The sequence below is a fragment of the Hippoglossus stenolepis genome, chromosome 15 (assembly GCF_022539355.2).
Source record: "Hippoglossus stenolepis isolate QCI-W04-F060 chromosome 15, HSTE1.2, whole genome shotgun sequence".
In the NCBI taxonomy this organism is placed as follows: domain Eukaryota; kingdom Metazoa; phylum Chordata; class Actinopteri; order Pleuronectiformes; family Pleuronectidae; genus Hippoglossus; species Hippoglossus stenolepis.
The window spans coordinates 15,807,067-15,830,592 of NC_061497.1; the positions used below are offsets into that span (position 1 = coordinate 15,807,067).

Here is a 23,526-nt window from a genome sequence, read left to right on the forward strand (position 1 = left end):
GTATGAACGCATTTTATGTTTTTTTTCTGTATTTTCTTTTATGTTTAAAGATGTGGTCACCATTTACTTCAATTGAATTGGATTTGGCTGCAACGCTGTTATCCATGAAACTCCAAACCTGTTTTGTGGACCCAAACATGTCACCCACCCCTCCATCGGCCGAGTGGTGAGTAGATAATGACTGATCTCTCATTTTTGGCTGAACTATCTTTGCGTTTTTGTAATGTGTTGTACGGAACAGAATGACAATGCTCAGACATTCCCCTTTATATATATATTTATTTTCTTCAAATCCTTTCTGCTGTGGCACACGGGATGCGTGCTGTAAAGCAGGTCATTCCCACTCGTGCATGGAGGGAGCCTGAGATTAAAACGCTCGGGCCCTGGTTGCTCTTTTCCATCCTTTCGGGATGGGAGGTGCAGATCTCAGCTTTCTCACGACCTGGTACCGGCTGCATCGGAAAAGCACACGACCGTGCAGCAGCAGCGCTTCTCTTTTTCTTTTTTTAACAATGATTCCGACCTCAGTGGGCGGGGCTTACGGATGACACGGCTGTGCTATTGGTGCGCGGCGGTGAAACGATGAGGAAATCGGGCGAGGCTGCCGGCACGCCGACCAATCACACGCCGAGGTGTGGCTCTCCGGGGGCGCGGCCGCGGTGAGAGGGGGCGGCGCCAGAAGCGGAAGTGAGTCTCGGCTGATCTCTCGCTGTTATTCGGCCACGGTCGGTTCCAGGAGAGAGGGGCAGCCAAGAAAACGCACCGGGATCGACTTGGCTCTGCGGGATAAACGACAGAAAAAAAAAAGAATTAAATCAAACGAACAATGAACCGCATCGAGTGAAGGCTCGTGACAGACCCTGCGGCCGAGTTGATTCCACACACTGCCACGTTAACAAAGCTGTTGGGTGATACGGTCCAGATCTGAGGCTGTGTCATTGAGCAGGCAGGACACGTCAGGAGAAAAGGGAGAGAGAGAGAGAGAGAGAAAAAAAAGGAGCTGACCGACTGCACTGTACGAGTCAGCCTTCAAATCCGCCCGTGGAAAGCTTCCCCTGCCTGTTCCACGACAACACCTCGCTGTCAGCCGGAGGGAAGCGTCTCGACAAAGACATCGCCCGGGTCGAAGGTGGTGATCAGAAGGTGAAAATCCCATTTTTTTCCTTCTCTTCTCTCGCCTGTTATCCCAGGCAGGCTGTCCGGCTAGCTAGCACCCGCGCTAACGCTTAGCTAGCTAACGATCACGACGGGTGGACTCGCTAGCTTGGCATTTAACTCGCCTCGTTCGTTTTGCGAAACCCGCTCGACTCGACTGTTCGCCTCATGAGAGAAATGTATTTATGAATAACGTGGCGTGACACCGCGTATTAGACGCGATGCGAGTAAAGCAGACGAGTGATCGAGCTACATCGGATCAAATTTGAGGTTGGACCGGCAGCTGTCAAACAAGGTCGAGTGATTCCAGTCGGAAGTGTCGCTGTTCAAGTCTAATTTATTCGAGGGTTATTCGTATTCACAATCATTAGACGTTGTATTGTGGGGGATGGCTTGTCTGTCAATTGGGTTGCGTTAGGAAAAAAACGTCTCTGAATGTGTGTGTGCATGTGCGTGTGTGTGTGTGTGTGTGTGTGTGTGTGTGTGATCTCGACACAGCAGTGCTTCTAGCTCTTCTGGTGGCTGCCAGCAGCTCAGCTGTAGTCGAGCTGGCAACGTCACGGGGTTATAATTAGCTAAAGATGCGATGTTAACTGGTTTGCTTTTGTCCACGGCTCTGCAGTAATAAGGTTAGATTGTTCAGAGCAAGAATGATCTCATTCATGACAATGTTCTGTGTGATTATCATATGTCTAGGGAGCCTCTGAGGGAGTCGAACAGACCCCAAGAGGTATAAATATGTATAAAATGTCTGTGTCCATGACTTGGTTGTATGTTAACGCCTTGATCTGAAGGGGGGACAAGAGGGGCCAGTTGCTAACTCGGTGCATGCCATCCTGTGTGCTCTTCTCTCAATAGGACCGAACGATCACGGGATAGCATTTGTGTGTGGGGGGAGAAAACAAATGGGGGATTACGGGTTCGGAGTCCTAGTTCAAAACAACACTGGCAACAAGTCTGCATTCCCGGTCCGAATCCACCCGCATCTGCAGCCCCCACACCACCACCAAAATGTGTCGCAGAGCCCTGCTGCCTTCATAAACAGCACCACAGCCGCAGGGAATGGCACCACGGGAGGCTCTCCCTGGCTCTTCCCTGCCTCTGCCACCCACAACAGTGTGCAAGACGAAATCCTGGGGGGGCCAGAGAAGCCCAAAGCACAGCAGCAACAGGAAATGCAGGAAACGCAAGAAAAGCAGCAGCAGTTGTCCCCTGGGAGTCACCAGGAGGGTGGAGGCGGTGGTGGGATCATTTCAGAACTGGAAAAGGCCCGGTCAGAAGAAGGCAAGACAGACAACGGCACGTCTGAAGGCAGTAACGGAAAGGAGAAGCAGCTACGTCTCGAGTCTCCAGTCCTGGCAGGCTTTGATTACCAGGAAACGTCTGGTCTCGGGGGAACCGGGCAAGTCCAGTCCAGTGCAACCTCGTCATCGCTCACTGGCTTCAACAACTGGTCGGCTGCCATCCCACCGGCGCCATCAACCATCATCAATGAGGACGTGAGCTTCTTCAACCCGGCCTCTGCCAACAACGGCCCCCTGCTGTTCCAGAACTTCTCACACCATGTCAGTCCAGGGTTTGGTGGGAACTTCTCCCCCCAGATAGGACCGGCGGCGGCCTTGTCCCAGCACCACGCGGCTCCCCCGCCCCACCCCCACTTCCAACACCCTCACAACCAACACCAGCAGCATCGACGCTCCCCGGCCTCTCCACACCCTCCACCGCCCTTTCCGCACAGGAATCCGGCTTTCAGCCAGTTGCCGCATATGTCCAACAGCCTGAACAAGCCCCCGTCCCCCTGGGGTCCTGCCAGCTACCAGAGCCCCTCTCCCTCCCCCGGCTCCTCCACCTCCTGGAGTCCCGGAGGAGGCTACAGTAGTGGTGGTGGTGGCTGGGGAGGGTCTCAGGGCAGAGATTATCGCAGAGGTCTGAACGGTGGGATGACCCCCATCAACTCTATCTCTCCACTGAAGAAGACCTTCCCTAACAACCATGTGGCATCCCAGAAGTACCCTCGAAACAGTCCCGCAGGCTTCAACCCCAAGTCCTGGGTGGACGAGGGAGTTGGCCGCAGTGATAACATCTTCCCCTTTCAGGTCAGTTTACCTCTGAATAGCCTCATTGTACGATTTAGAAATAATTCTGGTATAATATTTCATTCTATTCTATTTGCATTTTATTCTATTCTATGTGCTTATTATTAAACATTAACATTTTATTTATGTTAGCTCTTAATTTTATCACCCTATGCACTGTAAATGCTATTTTTAGAGATGGGGGAGGGCATGGATTTACATGATGCGTTTGTTTCAGCGTCAGCGTAGAAAGGCGTCGTTGGGCTCTGTACCTCCACAGCTGTATGTCCCTGATGATGACTAATGTGGCTCTGTCACTGCAGTGGTGTGTGTGTGTGCCACGTATACAAGCCGGGGGGCTGGAGGGAGGAGTCGGGGTGTGGGGAGTCGAGGAGTGATGGAGAGAAAGGGATGGGGAGAAATGGGGGAAAGTGAGAGAGGGTGCGAGGAGAAGGATCCCGGGGATGGACCACGTAAAAGACAGACGCCGAGATGAAAAGACAAAAGTAGATGAACCCGGGAACAAGAAGACACCATTATGGGATGTCCTTTATTCCATTCAGAAACAAATAGAACGAAATAACAGAGGTAATATTGTAGATTGAAGGACCAAGCGCTTTACCCCTTCAACGTAACGGGGTATCAATCCATTCTATTCAGTGAAATGGAGCCTAATGATTTTTCAGGATGACCACTTAATAAATAACCCAGGTCAAGGCAATGCCTAGCAACTCGTTTTCAAGAATACCACCCTGCACATACTGTAATTTTGAAAGCTGGAGGCCCACACAATGAAGACGGCGCGAATAATTGTATCGTCACATGTAGAATCCGCTGATAGAATTGATTGAAAGAGGTAAAGGGAGCACGGATATGGATTCATCTTATTGATCTGGCTCATGATTAATTGTGTCGGTCGTTACAAGGAGGCGGGGGTGAAGAGGGTAAGGTTTGCTATTGGCCAAGCTCAGCCTGTTGACTTAATGAGAGGTTTCTTTCAGTATCATGAATATTCTCTGTCTTTTTATCTTCGGACAATGTGTCTATCCATTTGCTTAATTTAAGGTCAGTCATAGCTACGTGGTCACAATCAATTACTCAATGGGATCTTGGGTGGAGCAGATAGTGTTAAATTGTCTGAGTGATTGCCTGCCTCTGTTTTGTCAATTTTCTATCAACAGCTCAACAACATTGGGCTAATTGGGCTTAGAGACCACCAGTAACAGGTATAGCTTCATTTCCTGGCCTCCTCCATCCGCGGAGGAAGTCGTAATCTCTGGTTTCAGGGAGACATTTTCTTCAGGAATAATAAAAAAAAATTCTCGAAACAAGCAAATTATCTCAATTAGAAATTTAGAAAGCGATGCTCGGTTTGACCTTTTCAGGTATTTTCTTATCTTCACTCGCAATTACTGACTCAGAGCGCAGCACAGGCCAAGCAGTGAAGGACTTTGTACTGACATGTCTTGACATGCCCTGAGTATTTTGTGCTGAATAAGTAGCAAAGCTTACCTCTGAGCAGCAATTTACCAGCAGATAACAGCCTAATTACTGTTGGTAGTCATGGGGTTACGATCATACCTAATGTGTTTTCCATTATTTAGGTCTCATTCATATTTATATTTTAAAGTCATATTATCTCTGTATATTTTGTCAACTTTGACAAGCATTATATTTAAATATAGTTCAATAAAAATGTAGCAATTAATAATTGTAGATGGGAAATAAAAAGGGCCTTCAATTTCCACCTTGCTCACATATTTGCTACAGAACCATGATTCTGCATCCATTTTGAGCAGCAGCAAGTCCCTTCTGTTACATCCCCATATCAGATTTAAGCTTAAGCGAGCATTACTGTGGCTGCAGCATGTTGCGCTCCCTCGTGCTTCAATCAGATCAGCTCAAGTAGCATTGTCCCTCTGCCCCCTTGATACAAGGGCAGATGGAGGATGGGCGTAGAATGACCTTACACTGCTTGTGTGTGAGTGTCATTGTAGTCTAGCTTAGAAAACAATATTAATATGAAGTTTTGTCTGTGCATTGACATGTAGCCCTAAAACTCTTAGACCTGGGATTGCTGAGTGTGAGGTGATAAATAAGTTCCATGATTTAGGATACACACAATTTTCTACACAGAAATGCCTCCGGCGGACTGATTTTTAAAATTCACCAAGAACTCTACTCTTTTAATTTCCCTACAAAATCCGACATCTCTGCTCCTGCATCTATGCATGTGTGAAAGAGATTATCAAATTAGCAAATGTGTGCACATTTGCTCCAGTTGAATTTTTTTCAACTGGAGCAAATGTGTTTCCACATCACTGTGTGCTCCCAAATGTGTTTCTCAATCATTTTGCCTACAGTATGTTCACATCTTCCACTACCGTCTGGATTAATGTCACTTTTAAATATTGACTCACATCATACAATGCAACAGCTGAGAAGCATTTACCACATACACTTAAGAAATTAGGGTTTGGTCCAACTAAGGTGTCGATGAAATGTATAAAATTATGATCGATATATCATGTGTTGACAGTATTGTTATTCTCTTCTGTAAATTGATAGAAAAATGTGTCATTTTTGGTCCGTGCAGACATTGATCGTGTTGCAGCATTGAAGCCGTTACTGTAGAAACCCCTGTTAAATTATTACACAGTCAGCCAGTGTCAGGTTTGTTCGTCAGACGCCTCCTCTGTAGTTCACTCTGAAAGATATCTTTGTCAGGGTTTGATTTTGACTTTCATTTTCTGGATCTGTATTTAGATGTGACATGAAAATTGCCACGTCTGTGGGACCAGTTGACTTGGGCCATTTCCTCTTTACTCACTTCCATTTTACTACCACTGCTGAAGAAGGGTTTCAGTCAAAACTGTTTGCTCAAGAGCTTTGTTTTACTTATAAAAAAAAAGACGGCAGTCAGTGGTGCTTGTCAATGTTTGTCAGAGATCATGCACTGTTCAGATGACTGATGACACATGTTGCCTCACACAAGGCAACCCCCCCAGGTTTGGTAATTGAAATACCGTCGCTCCTGTAACTCTGCACTAAACACACGCCATGAGGAACTGTTGTCACACTATTCCAGTAGCCGGCTCCAACTGCCTCACATAGTTTCCATTTTAGCACTGACACAACAGATGAAGGCTCAGTGGCTTTTGACTTAGAAGCCTAATTGTTCTTCTTATGTACCATCAATGTTAGTTCATTGTAGAGTTTGTTTATTAGTTAACTTTTTAAACAAATGTGATTGCAAAACACAGCGTTAAATCCGAAAGTTAACCCGCATATAATTGTACCTCTGAAACATTGCCATTAAGATGCTGTTCAGTAGATATAAGCGCATTTTAAAGGAGACATTATGCCTACTTGAAAAGGTTTACATGCTCTAATATTAAGAAAAATACATCACTTTCCTCAATCTGTCCATTTCGGCTGCCCCTCTTTTTAGCCTTTGTCTGAAAACGTTTGGTGTAGCTCCTTTCTCTTTAAGACCTTTTGGGGTGCAAAACTTCCTTTACCATGGACTTTGAGGCTTCTTTTGCAGAGCATTTATAAGTACGAAAAGACGCATATAACATATACTGATATATATATATATATATATATATATATATATATAACATATTAATATGGTCACTGTGCTGCTGTATGACAGTGCCTAGCTGCTAAAGCTAAGATCCCTCATTCTGCTAACCTTCAGGAGGTTTGGCATCAGTGATTTGTGTGTAAATTAGCAAATGTGTTTAGACCATTTGGTGGGTAGTATCCAAAATGGTGTACGGCACCATGGCACATGTATGTGCCAATGTTCCAGCACCATTGCTGCTGCTGCGAAAAGCCCTGCAGTTGCCGTATTAGAGCAGCTTTAGCATTTACGTTGGGCTCTTGGCCAAACAGTCTGCCACTAAGTGCTAATGCACTGGTCAGCTGGTAGTTAGCTTTAGATCAGAAATGTGTACTTTTTAATGCCAGGAAACCCTGTTCCACACCCTCCTGTATCTTTCTCTCTCCTTCTCTTCTTCCTCACCTGTGATATTCACAGTCAGATGCCTGCTGCTGTGTCAGGTGTACTAGGCTGATTTGGATTGGTAGATTTGGCCAGTGACCATGGTAAGACCTGCAGTGCCTGAAGGCGAGTAAGCCAGGACAGGATATTGTCTCAGTAAGCTACCTAAGTAACCGATGGTTACGGCTACATCCTCACTGTTTCTGTAGCTTACATATACATACACCGCAGACTTATACAGGGCCGTTCTATAAAGATATGTTATTAAAGTGTTTCTTCAGATCTGCAGTGGAAACACCTGCTGTCTGAATGCTTTACCATGTGTATCTGTAACATTACTCTGTCACAGATACACATTTCCCGATCAGATCACAGTATGCATGGTTACAATGTCTTAGTTCATACATGTGCATATATTCCGAATATCTTTGCTGACGGCTTTCAAAAAGAGCAAATTAATTGAAAAGCTCATTTATTTTCATAATCAGACCTGCCGAGGTTGAATTATCATCACGGGAATAGTCAGTGAATAAGTGGGAAAGTTGAACAAGAGTTAAGCCAATGTTCCCATTAGCTGTTAGGCTGGTGAAAAAATGTTTACATTTAATCAAGGCGCTTGATTCCTTTCAGATATACCTCCTTCCCCTCATTTATGATGTGTACATGCAAATTCTCTTGCTTACATGCACATCTACCAACACTCTGAACCATTATGAGGCCGGAGGTTTCAGTCATTACCTCAGTGGTGTTAAATGAGAGAAAATGTTTTTTCTTTTTGGACTAATGAGCGGCCCAAGCTGCGCTGGCAAGAACACAGCTCTGCTGCGCATACAGCCTCATTGTGCCCTTCTCACACCCTTGACGCTCTGAAAGAGAGATTGTGTGTGTATGTGCACATTCTCATGTTTGCACGAGTCCTAATTAGTCCCTGGCCTATGTCATCCCCACATGTGTCTTAACAAAGGTAGAAGACAAAGCACAGTCCAAATGGAAGTGTCATAATGTATTTAGCCTAGCTCATTGCATACAATAAAAGAGCCAGTTCAGTGTAATTCCCAGGCAGTGCAGATACTGCTGGAACCCAGGCCTCTGTCACTCCCCAATTGTACGCATGTACACACCGTCCACCGCTCCATTCAGCTGCAGCACCAGGCAGCAGGTTGTTTTTGACAGTCGGGGGTATTTAATGTCATAGCAGGCCTTTGAAATACTTAGACCAGGAAGAAACATTATCACAAACATCAAAAGCTCAACCTGCTTCCCTTTCCTGCCCCCTTTTCTTCTTAGTTTTTTTGTACTGCCTTGCTTCAATACCCGCTTTCCCTCTCTCTATCATCCATTTTCTTTCATCGCCACTTTCCTTTTCCCGTCTTTGCCTTGGGCTTCCTCTCTCCACGACGTCTCGGGGATGTGATCAGAAGCACGGAAATGTAAGGCGCTTTATTCCGGCGATGAATGTTACATGGATGTCGAAAAAAAATCACACTCCTTTAAAAACCTCCTATATTCTTTACATCCTTCACCCCGTTACTTTCCCAACTCTTTCACTTTCCCTCGACTTCCATTTTTCATTAACAGGCAGGTGACACGGAAGATTAATGTTGGAGTTAATCACCTACAGTATGCTGTATTTAATCATGCTTTGCAGCGCTACATGTCATCAAAATCAGTTGGAGGTTGTCCTGTCTGTTTTATGGTGCCTAAGATTAAAACCTGTCTGAAGGAGCCAATTTGCAGTTAATCTCATCTGCTTTGTTACTTCAAACATTTTCACTTTTATAGAAAAACACAAACCACTACCTTGAGTTCCCTGAAGTTTGGATATAGAGTTATCTGTTTTTTTATTGACGATTAATGATTTATCGAGAAAACTACCAACAGATTTGCATAATCCAGGGACATAAAGATTAGTTCGGTGCACATTTAATGATTCTGGGTAAAACAGAAATGGCGACAGGGCTCGCTGGAGGCTGCATAACGCCAATCAATGCAGACAGTCACAGGAAGAAGGTGTTTTTCTCGCCTTTTTGATCATTTCACCTTCAACCAGACTGTATTATGCTCAGTGTTGTGTTTATCCAGGAACACTGGGCTACATTTCACTGCTGCCTGTAAATAATATAGTATGTCATGCCATGTTTTCTTTGTTTATACCTATGACCTTGGGTTCATATGGGCAAGCTTTCCTAGGCACACAATGACATAGACTACCCCTGTAAATTGTGTGTGTGTGTGTGTGTGTGTGTGTGTGTGTGTGTGTGTGTGTGTGTGTGTGTGTGTGTGTGTGTGTGTGTGTGTGTGTGTGTGTGTGTGTGTGTGTGTGTGTGTGTGTGTGTGTGTGTGTGTGTGTGTGTGTGTGTGAAGGCCCAGCAATCTGTCGGGGATGAGTGCTTTACTGGTCAGCTGGCCAGTTGTTGAGAGACGGAGAGGGAGAATGTTGGATGACTCTGATGATTAATCACCGTGTGCAACTCTCCAGGCTAATGCTTAGCAACTGCAGAGCTCCAGCCAAGCTTCCAGCTCGCCATACTCGGCCCATCTCTAGCACAAAATGAATTATTTTTCTTCTGAAACAACACAATAGGATTACCCTGCAACACTTAAATAAACTGGTACCACAATCTGTACAAAGGCTGCAGATAAAAGGAGAACTGCAACTTGCTGTGTCTTTTTTTTGGTATTTGTTTTGGATTACGTGTTTTGTGTGCTTGCCTATACTAAGATATACTCTCCAGCTGGGTGTACTTGCCACAATAACCAGTCCTTCACTTATATCTGCTTTGCCCTCTCTTTGAATGTTTAGTTTATTTGACCCGCAGCAATAACCTAATTCCACATATTTAGGTTATTATATCCACAGATACTGAGGCGGATATGAGAAAATAGTAGACACAGACTGGCTTATATCCCTGCGTTGATATTTGTTTTGAGGGAGAGTGATCACTGGGTGTGTTCTTCCACCATGCCATCGCTGTTCTAGTCGGTTCCTTCAGTCAGTGTGGGATATCTACGTCAGTGTTTTTTAAATGCCTCTAAAACACACGTTTGGTTGTTTTGGCAGCAATTGTGCCAGACCTCCATCTCCAATCTGCGGTAGATGAGATAGCAGAAGGAGCTATTGAATTTGGTGAGCCACTGTAGACGGCACGCAGTAGATACCTGCCGCACCATTGTTCATATGCTTCACTGATGCAGATCTGTTTTGCTGATCCCTGTAGCATTTGACTCCGTGTTCATGGTGTAACATAGTATGCTGTGAGCTTTTGTCTCCCAGCTGGTTTTTGCTTTTCGAATGATCTCCTCAGACGCTGGCCTACAGTTTGTTGCGAGGGTGTGACCTGACCTGGGCGTTGGACAAATACTAGAGGTTAGGCCCAGATGCAAGACAAAGCAGTGCCTGACAATACAGATTACTAACAGGTTGCTTACATGTTGACAGGCGATTTCGGTAACTCTTGTGGGCCAAGGCTCGTCAATTATCAGTCAGGCCAACGGCAGATTTGATCTTGCAGTCTTGGTCTTAGGGAGTGTTTTCTTTCAGACATTTCAGGAGAGGTGAATTTGACTTAAACGATTTTATTTTGACTTCTCTCCCCTTACTTTAATTGACATGACTTGCACAGTGTCATGGTTTATTCCTCTTGTGTTTTGTCAATGTGTTGGTTTTAATCCGGGAACCTGAGCCCACAGTCGTCACTGTTGAGACTGCTGCACAATAGACAAACAACATCTCTCTTTAACAATGAGGTCCCCACGTAAACGGTTGCTATACTCACTGACAAATAGGCTACACCATTACAGAGTGATGCTCTTAGTATCTATATAGTTTGTCCACAAGTGTTCATGAGGCTGTGAGACTGGCTTTGATCTAAAAGTTCATCTCACCTCTCAGATTTGTCTGTCAAGTGTTTTTTTCCCCTAAGCTAAACCAATTCTAAGTGAATGTTTTTCTGATTTAAATCTGATTTTAAAAAACTGAGCTCATGGCTTTCATGGTGTCAGGTGACATGGCTTTTATATTTTTTAAGCATACATCTTTTTAGTTCCGCAGCCTTTCTGCGATCTGATCCAAAGCTAAATGTGAATAGTCTGGGGTTGACATTATGTGAAATGATAATGGCTGGTTTAGACAATTTCTTTGACGGTATCTCTGCAACTTGTTCCTACAACTTAGTATCACTTGAAAATGTCAAAAATATATTCTGCTTTAAGGTGACACACATCGGAGAATGACTGGAAAAGAAATGGGGAAGAGACAGAGGATGGAATGAGACAGTCAAACACGTGAAGTTTAGGGCACATTTAGCACAGGGAAGGACTTTTTTCCACCAAGGAGCACGAGTTGAAAAATTCAGGAGAACATTAGAAACTGTAGGAGTGTAATGAAAATATATTAAATAATTTGTTATTGCTTAAGAAAGGGATCAGACAAAGAAGTGCTTTAAACTGTATAATCAGAACGAACAGCTCTATAATAATTCGTCCTTCTTAGTTCTTAACACCAGACAGTCTGTGCAGTCCTTTTAGACTTTCAGGACATCACTGGTCCAGCAGCTGCTTTTTGTAAACAGGTCATCTGGCCTATTCTGCGCTCAGCCAGTGCTTCACAGCATGACTGGGATCAAATCTGTGTACTGAAGACCCCTCCAAGCTGATCTGCATCAAGTCCTCTCGCTGTTTTGGACCTTTGCTCTAACCAGTGGATCAAGTGATTTAAAAAAAAAAAAAATATATATCCAATGGACCACATTGGTTCGTCACAGTGACTTATCAACTTTTTTGTTGAAAGAAAAAAAAAAAGCAGCTTGGGATGAACTTTATAATACTTTGATACTACGAAAATGTTCTCCAATAACATTAAATGAACGTTAAACATTGCAAACATCTATTTTTGGTCACAAATGAGTTTCGAGCCCTGTAGCATCAACTGTAAATGTAAATAAGTAGGGTAGAAATTCCAGCAGCATTGTCTACTGTGGCTGTGTAGAAGGAGCCCAGAAGCTTATTAGTTTGTTAACTAGCTGTTGTCAGTCAGTGGCTGCATTTTGTGGGGGTTGAGGTGGAGTCGAGTCAGAAGCCTTATCACCAAGGCACTTGGAGAATGTGCGAGCGTGTTTGGGTAAGGGCACATGTTTTTGGTGCGTGCGCATATTTTGTGTGTACACATTGGCTGGGTGTGTGTGGTATGCCAATGATGCCCTTGTTCTAGGTGACAAAGCTGTCCCTCAACAATTGGCTTGGCTCCTGTTTGTTTCACTGTTGTCTTCTATTATTGTGCCTCATTGGATGAGTGAGTTTGTTGCTAAGATAGAGAACTAGTCAACTTAAATACACAATACAAAAGTGAAAAGGGGGATTGTGCTTAGCTAACAAATCGGCACAAACCAAAGAAACAATGTAACAGTGACAACAAAAAAGATATGTACCCAACAAAGAAACCAAATACAACATTGTTGCTGATGCAGCAGTATAAAAGCCTATGTTTAATTTAAATGGTTCAGACACAGGGCACCCGGTGGCCCCCTGGTTGTACGGAGGCTTGAGGCCTCCTGCAGCGTCCGCAGGTTTGTTTCCAAGCGTGCCCTTTAAAGTGTGTCTTCCCCAATGTCAAAAATAAACACAAAAAAGGGTTCACACACCTGTGCCACAGAGATGTCTGAGGTATTGTTTGAGCTCCTGCTTTGTGGCGTGTCAGAGTTGGCCAGAGGCCCAGACAATTAAAGCAGAACAAAATAGAATGTCACTCAGTAGAGCGCATAACTCCGCAAGGCCCGACAGTCCCTTTAAATCAAATCAAGCCAGACAACATTTCACACACTCATGGATATTAGTCCTCTAAATGTGCCCGAATGATTCCCTGGGAAATCTGTGAAAATGTCCGAAAATCTCAAAGAAAGGCATCTGCTCCTTTGTCTGGATTTCACGCAAAAATTGAATGAGTTTTTTTAGGCCCATGTCTTGTCCTTCAACAAGTTTGGTGGCAATCTGTTCAGAAGTTTGTGCGTAAACCTGCTGACAAACATCTAAAGATGTAAAATAAAAACTGTCTGTCCCAGAAGCAACGTCTTTTTATAAGGTTGATCTAAGTTTTTTTTTCAGTTTTCATGATGCAGAATATATGATTACTTTAGAATACCAGTGATGCTTATGTGAGACTGGGACCTTCTCATAATGTGTTTTGTTTGTCATTCTCACGATGTAGGTCAATGCTAAAAGGGTCAGATCTTAAATATAGAGGGCAACGTGCATTTAAACCCTCACAGTATTCTGCAGTACTTGCATGGAAGCAAGGTAGAGAGAAACGCACACTGCCATAAATGAAGCAATCTTTTGAGTTTTGTATTTTTCTCTGAAACAAGCCCAAACAAGAACAAAGTACAAACCCATTCCATATGAGGTGGAAAGCATCTGGGTTTATTTATTTTATTAATGGCTCTATTCCTTGGTCATAAATATCCAGGCTTGGCTTAGAGTGAGAAGTAAATGTTCTTGTAATAATGAAGATGAGTGCTGCCTCTTCTGCTTGCGTTGGTTTGCTCCTCGATCAGCTTTTGTGAACTGAACCGGTGTTACATTAAAACAAGTAGATAAATGTGCCTGCCCCAGTTGTTCCCGTGGAGCTGCTCCGTGGCCACCTGGAAAAAAAACGGTTAAATTGACTTTGAATCATGTGCAGAAAAATTTGAATGCGCTCCTCTTCTTTATCTCCTCTCTTCAGGAACGCACCAGGTCCTTTGACAGCTTCAACATGAACACTCTGGAGAGCTCCCTGATCGACATCATGAGGGCCGAGCAGGACACCCTGAAAGGTGAGCACGTCAGCCGGCAGTTAACAACATGAAACACTAAGTAGTTTTTATATACAGTTAACAACACACATGTAGTGATCAGATTCAAACATCAGTAAGAGCAAAATAAAACAAGATTTAACAGGTCATGCATAAACTATATTTATTATCAGACAGGAAATAACCAAATGTATTTAGATGTCCCTATGTTTCATACAAATTTATTACATTATTATTAATAGCACTCTTGCACCTCCCACACTCATGGTTCCCACGCATCTGGAAATAACTGAAAATTTAGAGTGTCCTTTAGTCATGGAAATAAATAAGTTGATAATCTCAGACCTATCCAAGATGCAATCGACTCCTGCACTTTGTGTGACCAATTTCTGACCTGTATCGCCAGGAAAGACTCTTGGAAAATGTCCTGGAAAGAACCACAAAAACGTTTTCCTAAAAGGAGTGGGAACCCTAAATATTCATCCAAACTATGTCAACTCATTCAAGGTGACTTTCAAAATTTAACTGAACCTCCAGAATGATAATAAATCCTCCAGAAATAACCCCAAACACTTTTAATAGATTACAGAGAATTATGGCAAGAGACACATATTGAATTGTAAACTGAGCCTACGCTGATAAAAATATAAATATAAAGATGTGTGTCACAGTTGTCTCTCACAGGCCACGCATCACGTAGGAGCGTTACGCTTGAATTAGAGCCGGTAACCACACACACATTCACACTCATTCACGATCTAACACCTCAATTTTTAGCAGAGGAAATCGTCCTCCACACATCAGACATTTTTTTATGTTATGATCAACAACAATGAAAAAGGTCATTCTGTGCAGCGCGCGGCTCACGCCTCTGTCCTCCTCCTACTTCCCTTCCCAGTCTGAATTTCAAAAGAAAAACCACAACAAAAAGTGTTTGCTCACTTTGACTCATTTTGAGAATCCACCTGAGCACGGTTTATGGTAGGAAGAATACAGGGCTGATGGCTGCCGGGGCCTTTGTGTTTAAGAGGAGATTTATGTGAGAGATGGAGGGATGCCAATCCATCTCAACTGAAGTGGTTGGCAATCATTAGTTTCTAATGATCACAGCTGCTGAGCCTCAAAATCTGATGGATGATAAGTTTTCTCAACACAATGACTAAGTTGTTTCTGTCTAAAAAAAAAAGTCTGACAGCTGTGATATACATAAATGCACATTGTGGTTGTTTATCCGTTAACATCACGTCACCAGAATGAAGATATTTTCAATTACAAAGAAACATCTGGTGTGTTTGCAAGGTGCAATCTTATAGCTTTCAGTTTCAAGTTTGTTTTGTTTCTAGGTGAAAGTGAATCACTCTTCACGGGCTCTGAAAGTCGATCCAATGTGGATTTAATGAGTACTGATGAGCGTTTATAGACATGTTGAGTATGTGTGCTTTATATTACAAAGCAGAGTCTGACATGGAGCATAATCTATTTGAAATTGAATTATAACCGACTTTGGTTATTGATTAACAGAGACAAGCCAGTGTTTGTTATTGGCTGAAAGGTGTTGGGCAACACTTGCTCAGTGGTAACCCAGAAATAGGTTATTGAATTCAGCAGGTAGCCGCTGTTGTTTTATCGTTAAGTGTTTACAGTAATTATTGACTGACACTGAGCATTGTGACCAGGGTTATAAGCCATTGTTCGAGGGGGAATTGCTTGTCGGAGTAGTTCTGGGAATGATCATTGTTTGATAAGAAACACATTTGATTTCTCAAGGGTGGGGCGCGGTGCTCGAGATAGATTTGCTACAGATTAGTTTAAGATGTCTGCCATATTTCTTAGGAGTTTCCTCTCCTAATCCTTGATAACAAGCGATGCACAGAAATGTTTTATGGTGTGGTTGTCATAATCTATCAGCGAGCTAAAGCACCAGAAACGATTAACTCGTGTGTCTGTGTGAGCTCAAACCTCAAAATGAAAGATCTCAAAATGGCAGTGACAATAAAGTTTTCTTTTTTCTCTTTCTGTTTTGAACATTGAAATGTTAAGTGTCCAGGAATGGAAAATCAAAGATAGGGCCCCAGAACTCCTTTACTCCCAATCTCAGTCACAAATTTTAGTAAATTATTACCTGTTTAATAATGCTGCCTCTATGTGTTCTACAAAAAATGCGTAGACACACACACACCAGTTTCACTACCACAATACCATGGAGAGTGAAAAGTCCGAGACCTTGACACTTCACTGTCCTATTTATTTCAGCCTCACACCCACCGAGTTCAGCCACGTCCAGCTGTGAACTAATGTTCCGCTGTCAAACATTAGTAAATCTTCCCTCAATATTAAGAGAGGAGGACTGAAGTTAACTCGCGAGCCACGTTCTTTGGTATCCTAGATCCAACTGTGCTGGCACAGATTCCAGCGGCTGTTAGATCTCAGAGCGGGGCACCAGGATAAAAAAAAAACACGTCTTCTCAATTGAAAGCACAAGCTTGAGGAAAAGACTGACTTCTCTGTTAGCGGTTTATCTGTGACTCATCATATCAGTTTGTCATTTTTATCTTTTCAATCACTCCTCATTTGTCTTGCTTTTTCTCCATCTTTTCCTCAGCCATCGCTCCTTCAGATTTGTTTCTCGTGCAGCACCTCATTCTTTACTGCATTCACATGATGCATCATGCCTGATCCCCTTCCAGATTCCCTTTTGTCTTGTAGCCTTTGGCATGCTGCAAAATATTATACTATTTATTACTCCTTTTCATAATTATAGTCCAGACTTGGCAGTGTAGTGTAGCTCTGACTTCAGTGAGTTCTTCCCTTTATTCCCTCACAGCGAAGTAGAAAGAAAGACATAATTACACCACATTTTCTTTGAGCGCCGACTCCTCTCCTGGCCGACTGACTCCTGCTCTCTCTCTCACACACACACACACACACGTACATGCACGCACACAAATGTAACAAACAAGGACAGTGTGAACACACGGGAGCAAATTTTTGATGCACATAAGCGAAGCACAAATTTCTCCTTCCAGCGGAACATATTGAACAAAGTGAGAGCGATGAGGCCAGGGAAATGGGCGAGACAAAATGTCTACAGTAGAAGTGGCTTTGAATCGCTTCCAGCATTGTCCTGACTGACAGAAAGGATCTCTCTGTTCTGCCACCACACACACACACACACACACACACACACACACACACACACACACACACACACACACACACACACACACACACACACACACACACACACACACACAGTCACACACACACACACACACACAGTCACACGGCACTGTGTGGTGTGTGCTTGTGCATGCATGTGCTTTAGCTGTTAATGTACATGTATGCAGCCAACAGCATGCAAATATGGTTCACCGAGCGGGCACGCACAGCCCTGCAGACACCCGGGGATGTGCTGTGCTCTTGCGCCTGAACATAAAAGCCTCTCAAAATCCAATGTGTTGTGTTCTGCCCAAATGGACTTTGATTCTCGGGTAGTGCACATATCAGCAAATATAACTGGACTGAATTACAGAGGGAGATAAAGTGGTGAATTCTGCAGTGCAGTCGGAAGGAATTGAGCTTATCTTGTGTTATCTGGTTTTGGCTGGAGTCCGTGATTTAAGCTTGATTAAGCCAAACGTGCCGGTAATGTCCATATTGTGATGACAGTGCGTTAATGTATGGAAATCTGTATTGTAGTATAATAGCTGATTGAGCCACGGGTGGTCTGCCCTGGTTTCTGTTCTCTGTGAGTCCCAGTTCTGTATTATGCACCACATCTACTGATGACTGTGGGGCTCAATAGACAAGGTGTGGGGGAGGGGCCAGCAGATTTCCATGTGACTGAGGCACTGGAATGCACCAATCACAGGGCGGTCCATACCCGTACAACAATGGTTGTACTATTTCAGCTCTTTCATCTCATTATCCCTCTGCAGCAAGCGGGCCTTGCATAACTTCGAAGCTTGTTTGGCATCATAACATGTATTTGTGTGGGTAAGTGTGTGTGTGTGCGTGTGCGTGTACGTGCCTGGCAAATAGCTCCATGTAAAATGTATGATTTTGGGCTCAGATGAGGAGAGAGAGGCACAGATAGGGAAATGGAGGTCGATGAGAGGGAGAGGGCTTGTTGGTGTCCCACAGATGTAGCCTCTAATGAGATTGAAGTGGAAACAACACTCGGCTCTCTGCTGCCACAGCCGCACACATTCTGCATTAGCACTTTAATACATGCTTCTATATAAGCCAGTTATATAAAACTCAAATCGTGTCATTTTATTTTGGAGAGTGTATGACCTGTGCCTATCAACAAAGTCAGTCTAAAGGCACCAGGACATGAATAATCACTTAGAGCACAACCAATTGAAAATCTGCCAGTATGAGCATTTCACAGACATATCAGTGTATATATATATATATATATATATATAAGCAAACTATACAGTAATAATAAAGGGCTTTGGTTTAATAGTGTTTTCTTTGTCTTTATAGTTATTTATATTAATGTTTATGGTTAAACTGTAAAATATCAAGATTCAATTATGTTTACATGCCATACAGGCTTTTTTATTTGACCTAACTCCCAACATATCGGTATCTGAAATTTTAACTTCCTGATGGTATTGGCATCGGCCCCTAAAAATCCATAATGGTCAGGCTCTATTAACAAGGTCACAACCTTTTGCCCAATTGGGAGCAGGCTAATTTAAAGTATTACTGGTTCCATGCCTCAGACTGTTTACCTATGATTAATGTGATTTTCATTTTATTATTTGTTTTATCACAATCATGGACTCCATATAAAAATATGTGTCTGCATTTCTCCCACCCTGAAATAGAGATTTTTGTATAGAACAAGGTTTCCGCATAAAAAGTTTCTTACGTAAAAAGGAGTAAAGTCAAAACTTTCCTAAAATGGCTTTAAGGCTTGTTATTATGTCAAAACTCATGTATCACATTTAGTCATGTGTTGGCTCCATCATCTTAAATATTTGTGCTCTGTCTCCCTGTGCAGGTCGTCTTGGGTTCCCTCATCCAGGCGGCGACAACCCTCTGCCCCTAAATGGTACGTATGGTGACCTACTCACGTGGCCATTGACGTTATAAATTAGAAATTAAAATCATAAATTATGTGAAAACTTAGATAGCTTATTTTTTTGTACAAATTAAATTGAAAATGATCAGAAAATATTTTTGAATAAAGGTTAAGCAGTGTCTGACCCCCTGTGCCCATGAGCTTTATGAATGTCTACATATAAGGAAATGGTAGTTTTTCACATTTGCGTGATCTTCAGTGATGACCTTTCCCTTTGTTTTGTAATGTTTGTTGTGTCCTCCCCTTTCATTTGACTTCTGATATTGCTTAGTCCCTGGAACGAAAGAGTAGATGGGGAGAGGATCTAGTGATTTTTTGTTTGATGCCAGCAAATGAGTAGCTGGATTTTAGGGGGGCGGGTAGGTTGGATTGAGGGAATAGAACTCGAAAGAAGAATGGCCTCAGGATGGGACTCGCTGTATGTGCACTAAAACCGTCTTTAATGTAAATACCGTGTTATTTTGGTTTTGTGAGACATTTGCCTTCATTTGATAGACACAGTACAGAAGCAGACAATAAGTATTAAGGAGATGATGATGATGATTCAAACCTGGGATGTTGTTTGAATTTGGTCTGTATCTTAGACCACTGTGCTGCTGTTAATCCCTTCATTATAAGGGTTTTTGATGACCTCCACAGAGGGGGCTATGTTTTCGCCCTTGTCAGTTTGTTTGTTCTCGGTTGGTTGGTTTGTCAGCAGGATTACGCAAAACCTACTGAACAGATTTCCATGAAACTTGGTGAAAGGATGGGACTTAGGCCAAGAAAAAAGTCATTCTATTTTGGGATAGATCCGGACAAAATGTTTTTATCACTTGACAAGTAACTTTTTTTTTGGGACATTTCACCAATTTCCCAGGGAATAGTTCATGGATTTGGTTGAATAAATCAGGCACATCCAATTGAATTTAAGTATGTGCCATCCTAGAAGCGAAGGTCTTCTGTCCTTTGTGTTCTACTTTTGAATACAATCATCCGTGCCTCTGTTAATGCAAAATATGATGAGATATACAGCCCATTGAATTTGTGATAACTCACTCTTTCAACCCAGGTAGTGTTTCCTCATATGGTCAGGTTGCACTGAGCGAAAAAAGCCTCTTAAATCGCATATAAATATCTCTGCCTCTCTGAAATGATTGGAAAAAACATTTGCCAAATCCCCTTGACATGTGCTGCGGTTTCCACAAACAGCAGTTTAATATTCAGCTACCTCCACCGTGCCCTTGCGCAATCTCATTCTCTTTATCGTTGTGTAATTGTGTTGTTGTCGCTTCTGCCTTCTGGTCTCGGGTCAGGATGTAAAACAGGAGAGGCCAGTAGTTTCTTCACAAGATTGCTGGGTCACATGGTGAGATCACATGGTCAGGAGCTGTCATCAAGCCCTGAAACAGATGGTGCCAGCGGATAGAGGGTTGTGCACACCGCTCTTTCTCTCTTCCTCTCTCTCCTCTCTCTCTCTCTCTCTCTCCCGTAAGCATACACAGATTGCATTCCCCATTCTCTTGATCTCTCTCTCGCTCACTCTCATTTTCTCTCACCCCCACACAGCTTTTTATCAGCTTGTTTCTTCATCTCTTCCAATCTATTTTCTCTCTCTCGCTCACTCGCGCACGCACACTCACACACACATCTTTTTATAGCACCCTCTGCTCTCCTTCAATCTGCTTTCCTGTCTCTTTCTGTCCGTCCTCTCTCTCTCTCTCTCTCTCTCTCTTTCCAGCTCTCTTTGACCTTCTCCCCCAGAGTTAATGTCCATCTGGGTTGGAAAGTCCACGGAGGGAGCTGAGGATTATTGCTTGTGTGTACTGGCCAGTTCTTCATCCTCTCCGTGTTCTTATGCGCTTTCAGCTGGGTCGATGCTTTAGTCTCTGCAGCGTCCATATTATAATACGTTTCACTTCGGCCCTGTGCAAAGAGAAATGATTTCCCAGCGAGCGTATTAAGTAGATTCAGTAGAAGGAGCGACTTTCTGTGTACGCATGTCACATTGAACCACATAGTGTGATGACATGTTTGGAGGCAGAAAAAAAGAGTCGGATTTTTGCAGGAATCAAACAAAAAAGTGTCCGGGTTCTTGATATTGATTCAACAAAATGTTTACCCTTAGTAAGGAGTTGTTTTTTTTTTTACTCGTGTGTCTGTTTATTTGTCAGAAGGATTATGCAAAAGCTACTGAACCGATTTTCACCAAACTTAGTAAAGGGCCTTCGTCTAACAACTTGTTAATCTTTGGGGTGGATGAAGGCATTTTGTTTACTTTCTTTAACATTGCGAAATTACACGGCATTGATCAAGATATCCATTAATCCTCAATATAGCTCTTTATATTTTGACTATAGGAACTGGACAGTCGTGTAGGGTTGTTCTGCCTTGAAAGATGTATCTGCTCTACTCAGAGACATTTTAGTTCCCTACATAAGAAGGTTAGGTTTTAATCTCTGGTGGTTTCTTTTGTTGTTTCTTTTTAGTCTGCACAAAAGCTGTTGGACAGATTACCACAGAACTTGCGTGGTATGAGTGCCACACTAGTTTTTGAAACACATCACTCTCAGTGTACAGAAAGCTGTGCACTAACTTCATTTTCTCCTCAGATCGAATGCTGTATAGATTTAGGAGATGCCAGGGTTCACGACTGTTTTCCCCCAAACGCCGCCTCTGGTTGCCATGATTACAGGGCGAGCACACATGGAGCTACCTGAGGAAAGATCAAGAATCCTAATGTCAAGCGACAGGCACATAGCGTCATGTATGTGGGGGTGGCCCTCACTTTGCCTGCTGCCCCTACTGCCTTCCTTGGCCACAGGGCTGCTGTCATGTTTACTCTGCAAACAACGGAGGCTACAACGGTCAATGCTCGCTCACTGTCATAGAGGCTTTGTGTTTAGGCTTTAGGAGAACCAAACTTTAACTTTGTGGATCGTGACATAACAACTCTTGTGTTATTACTTCTGTCAGCCCCATTAAGTTTCTTGTTGGATTATAGCAACTGACTCTGCTGTTATCTGGGTTGCATATAGTCTCTGTTTGTGCTATTTGAAGCATTAGATGCTGTGTAGTGTCTTGGTTCACTGAAGCAGAGGGTTATTGGTTTTAATTTGACTCAAACTGGGTGAACTGGATACGTTTCACAGGTGTTTATTCAGTGTTACGTACACTACAAGCAATTCTCCTTGTAACTGGCCCTGAGCATGTTTCTATGCATGCCTCACTTTTTCACATTTCCTCTGCAGGGCCCGACGCACGTGACCTTGACTCTAAAATTCAGCAAGTCAAGCCCCTCTTGAGGAACTTGGGGAATTTGTTTTCCCTTCGTTTACTTTAATAACTGAAATGCATTTCTCATCTGCAGCTATGTTGATTTGAATATTTCTGTTGTGGATCTGCAGCGTTTAGATCATGTTGTTTTTAAGAACGGAACGTAAGAGTAAATGCTTTAAATCCGTGACATATTTCCAGTGTTTAAAAAAACTTTGTCGTGGTCATTTGTTTTCTCCTTGAGAAGCCTGCCTGCTGCATGTGAGGAGTTGTGTTTTGCTGGAGTCGGCAGCGTCATGGCTATTTCTTATTTGCCGGGTAGAGTTAAGGTTACCGTGCTATTTCTGTCAAGGTTACCAGGGTTCAGAGCGGCCTGCTTCGGGGAACTCGGTTCAGGAAAGTCACAGCACCAGTATTTTTAATCTCCTCGGAAATCTATTTCCTATTTAATTTATTTCAGTTCTCACTTGCCCTTTCTAATGTTTGTATTCCAATGTCTTTTTATTGTTATGAAAATGATTAATTATATTCATTATTGTTACTATTTTCCTCAGCTTTGTTATACTGATCTGTCCTTTGTCATCTTTGTTTCTTACAGTAGTTTATTTTATCTGTTTTGATAATGAAGCAACTTTATTTGTATATATTACATTTTATTTATATCATTAATCTCTGTCCTTATTTGAATGGGGATTTCATGGGGTCTTAAATTTGAAAAAAGTCCTAAATATGTTCTTTGAATGCTACTTCTGTCACACTTATAAATTCTGACATGTTTTCGAGATATATATTTTGGTGGCTTTTATACAGTTTGTCATGTCTCCCTTTATTCTAGTTCTTTCTCAATGATACAGATATTAGCATGCTGTAATAAAACTAAAAACAAGACCAATGTGGAACTGATAAATGATCACAGATAAACACCCCAGTCAGAATTTATACACTTGGCTTGGCTGTAAGAAAGACCGTGGATACCTACTGTCTCTTGCCACGTTTGCAAGATAACGTAGCGTATCAAGGGTTATCTTCAATTATAGGCAATTGTAAGTATTTCCGGGACTCTGATTACTCCCTTCATATCTTTCCTTCTTGACATGGGTCTTGAAAAGGTTTTAAAAGTCTTAGATTTAACTGGTTGAAATATGCCGG

At 42.8% G+C, this 23,526-nt stretch overlaps 1 protein-coding gene and 1 long non-coding RNA gene across 3 annotated transcripts in view; one reads left to right on the plus strand and one right to left on the minus strand.

The window, feature by feature from the left end:
* Nucleotides 1–262: 262 nt before the first annotated feature.
* On the minus strand, nucleotides 263–1,145 carry LOC118122652. Its single transcript, XR_004698485.1, has 2 exons — nucleotides 1,006–1,145; nucleotides 263–779 (listed from the first exon to the last, which is right to left on the minus strand). It is a non-coding gene; the product is annotated as an uncharacterized LOC118122652 (long non-coding RNA).
* Nucleotides 1,005–23,526, plus strand: part of cpeb4b (cytoplasmic polyadenylation element binding protein 4b) — a 32,169-nt gene continuing 9,647 nt past the window's right edge. For both annotated transcript variants that reach the window (XM_035179513.2, XM_035179514.2), the window contains exons 1-4: nucleotides 1,005–1,143; nucleotides 2,014–3,251; nucleotides 13,958–14,048; nucleotides 19,042–19,092. In XM_035179513.2, the coding sequence (XP_035035404.1) occupies nucleotides 2,061–3,251; nucleotides 13,958–14,048; nucleotides 19,042–19,092 (1,333 nt within the window). In that variant the 5' untranslated portion in view covers nucleotides 1,005–1,143; nucleotides 2,014–2,060. The remainder of the gene's footprint in view (nucleotides 1,144–2,013; nucleotides 3,252–13,957; nucleotides 14,049–19,041; nucleotides 19,093–23,526) is intronic.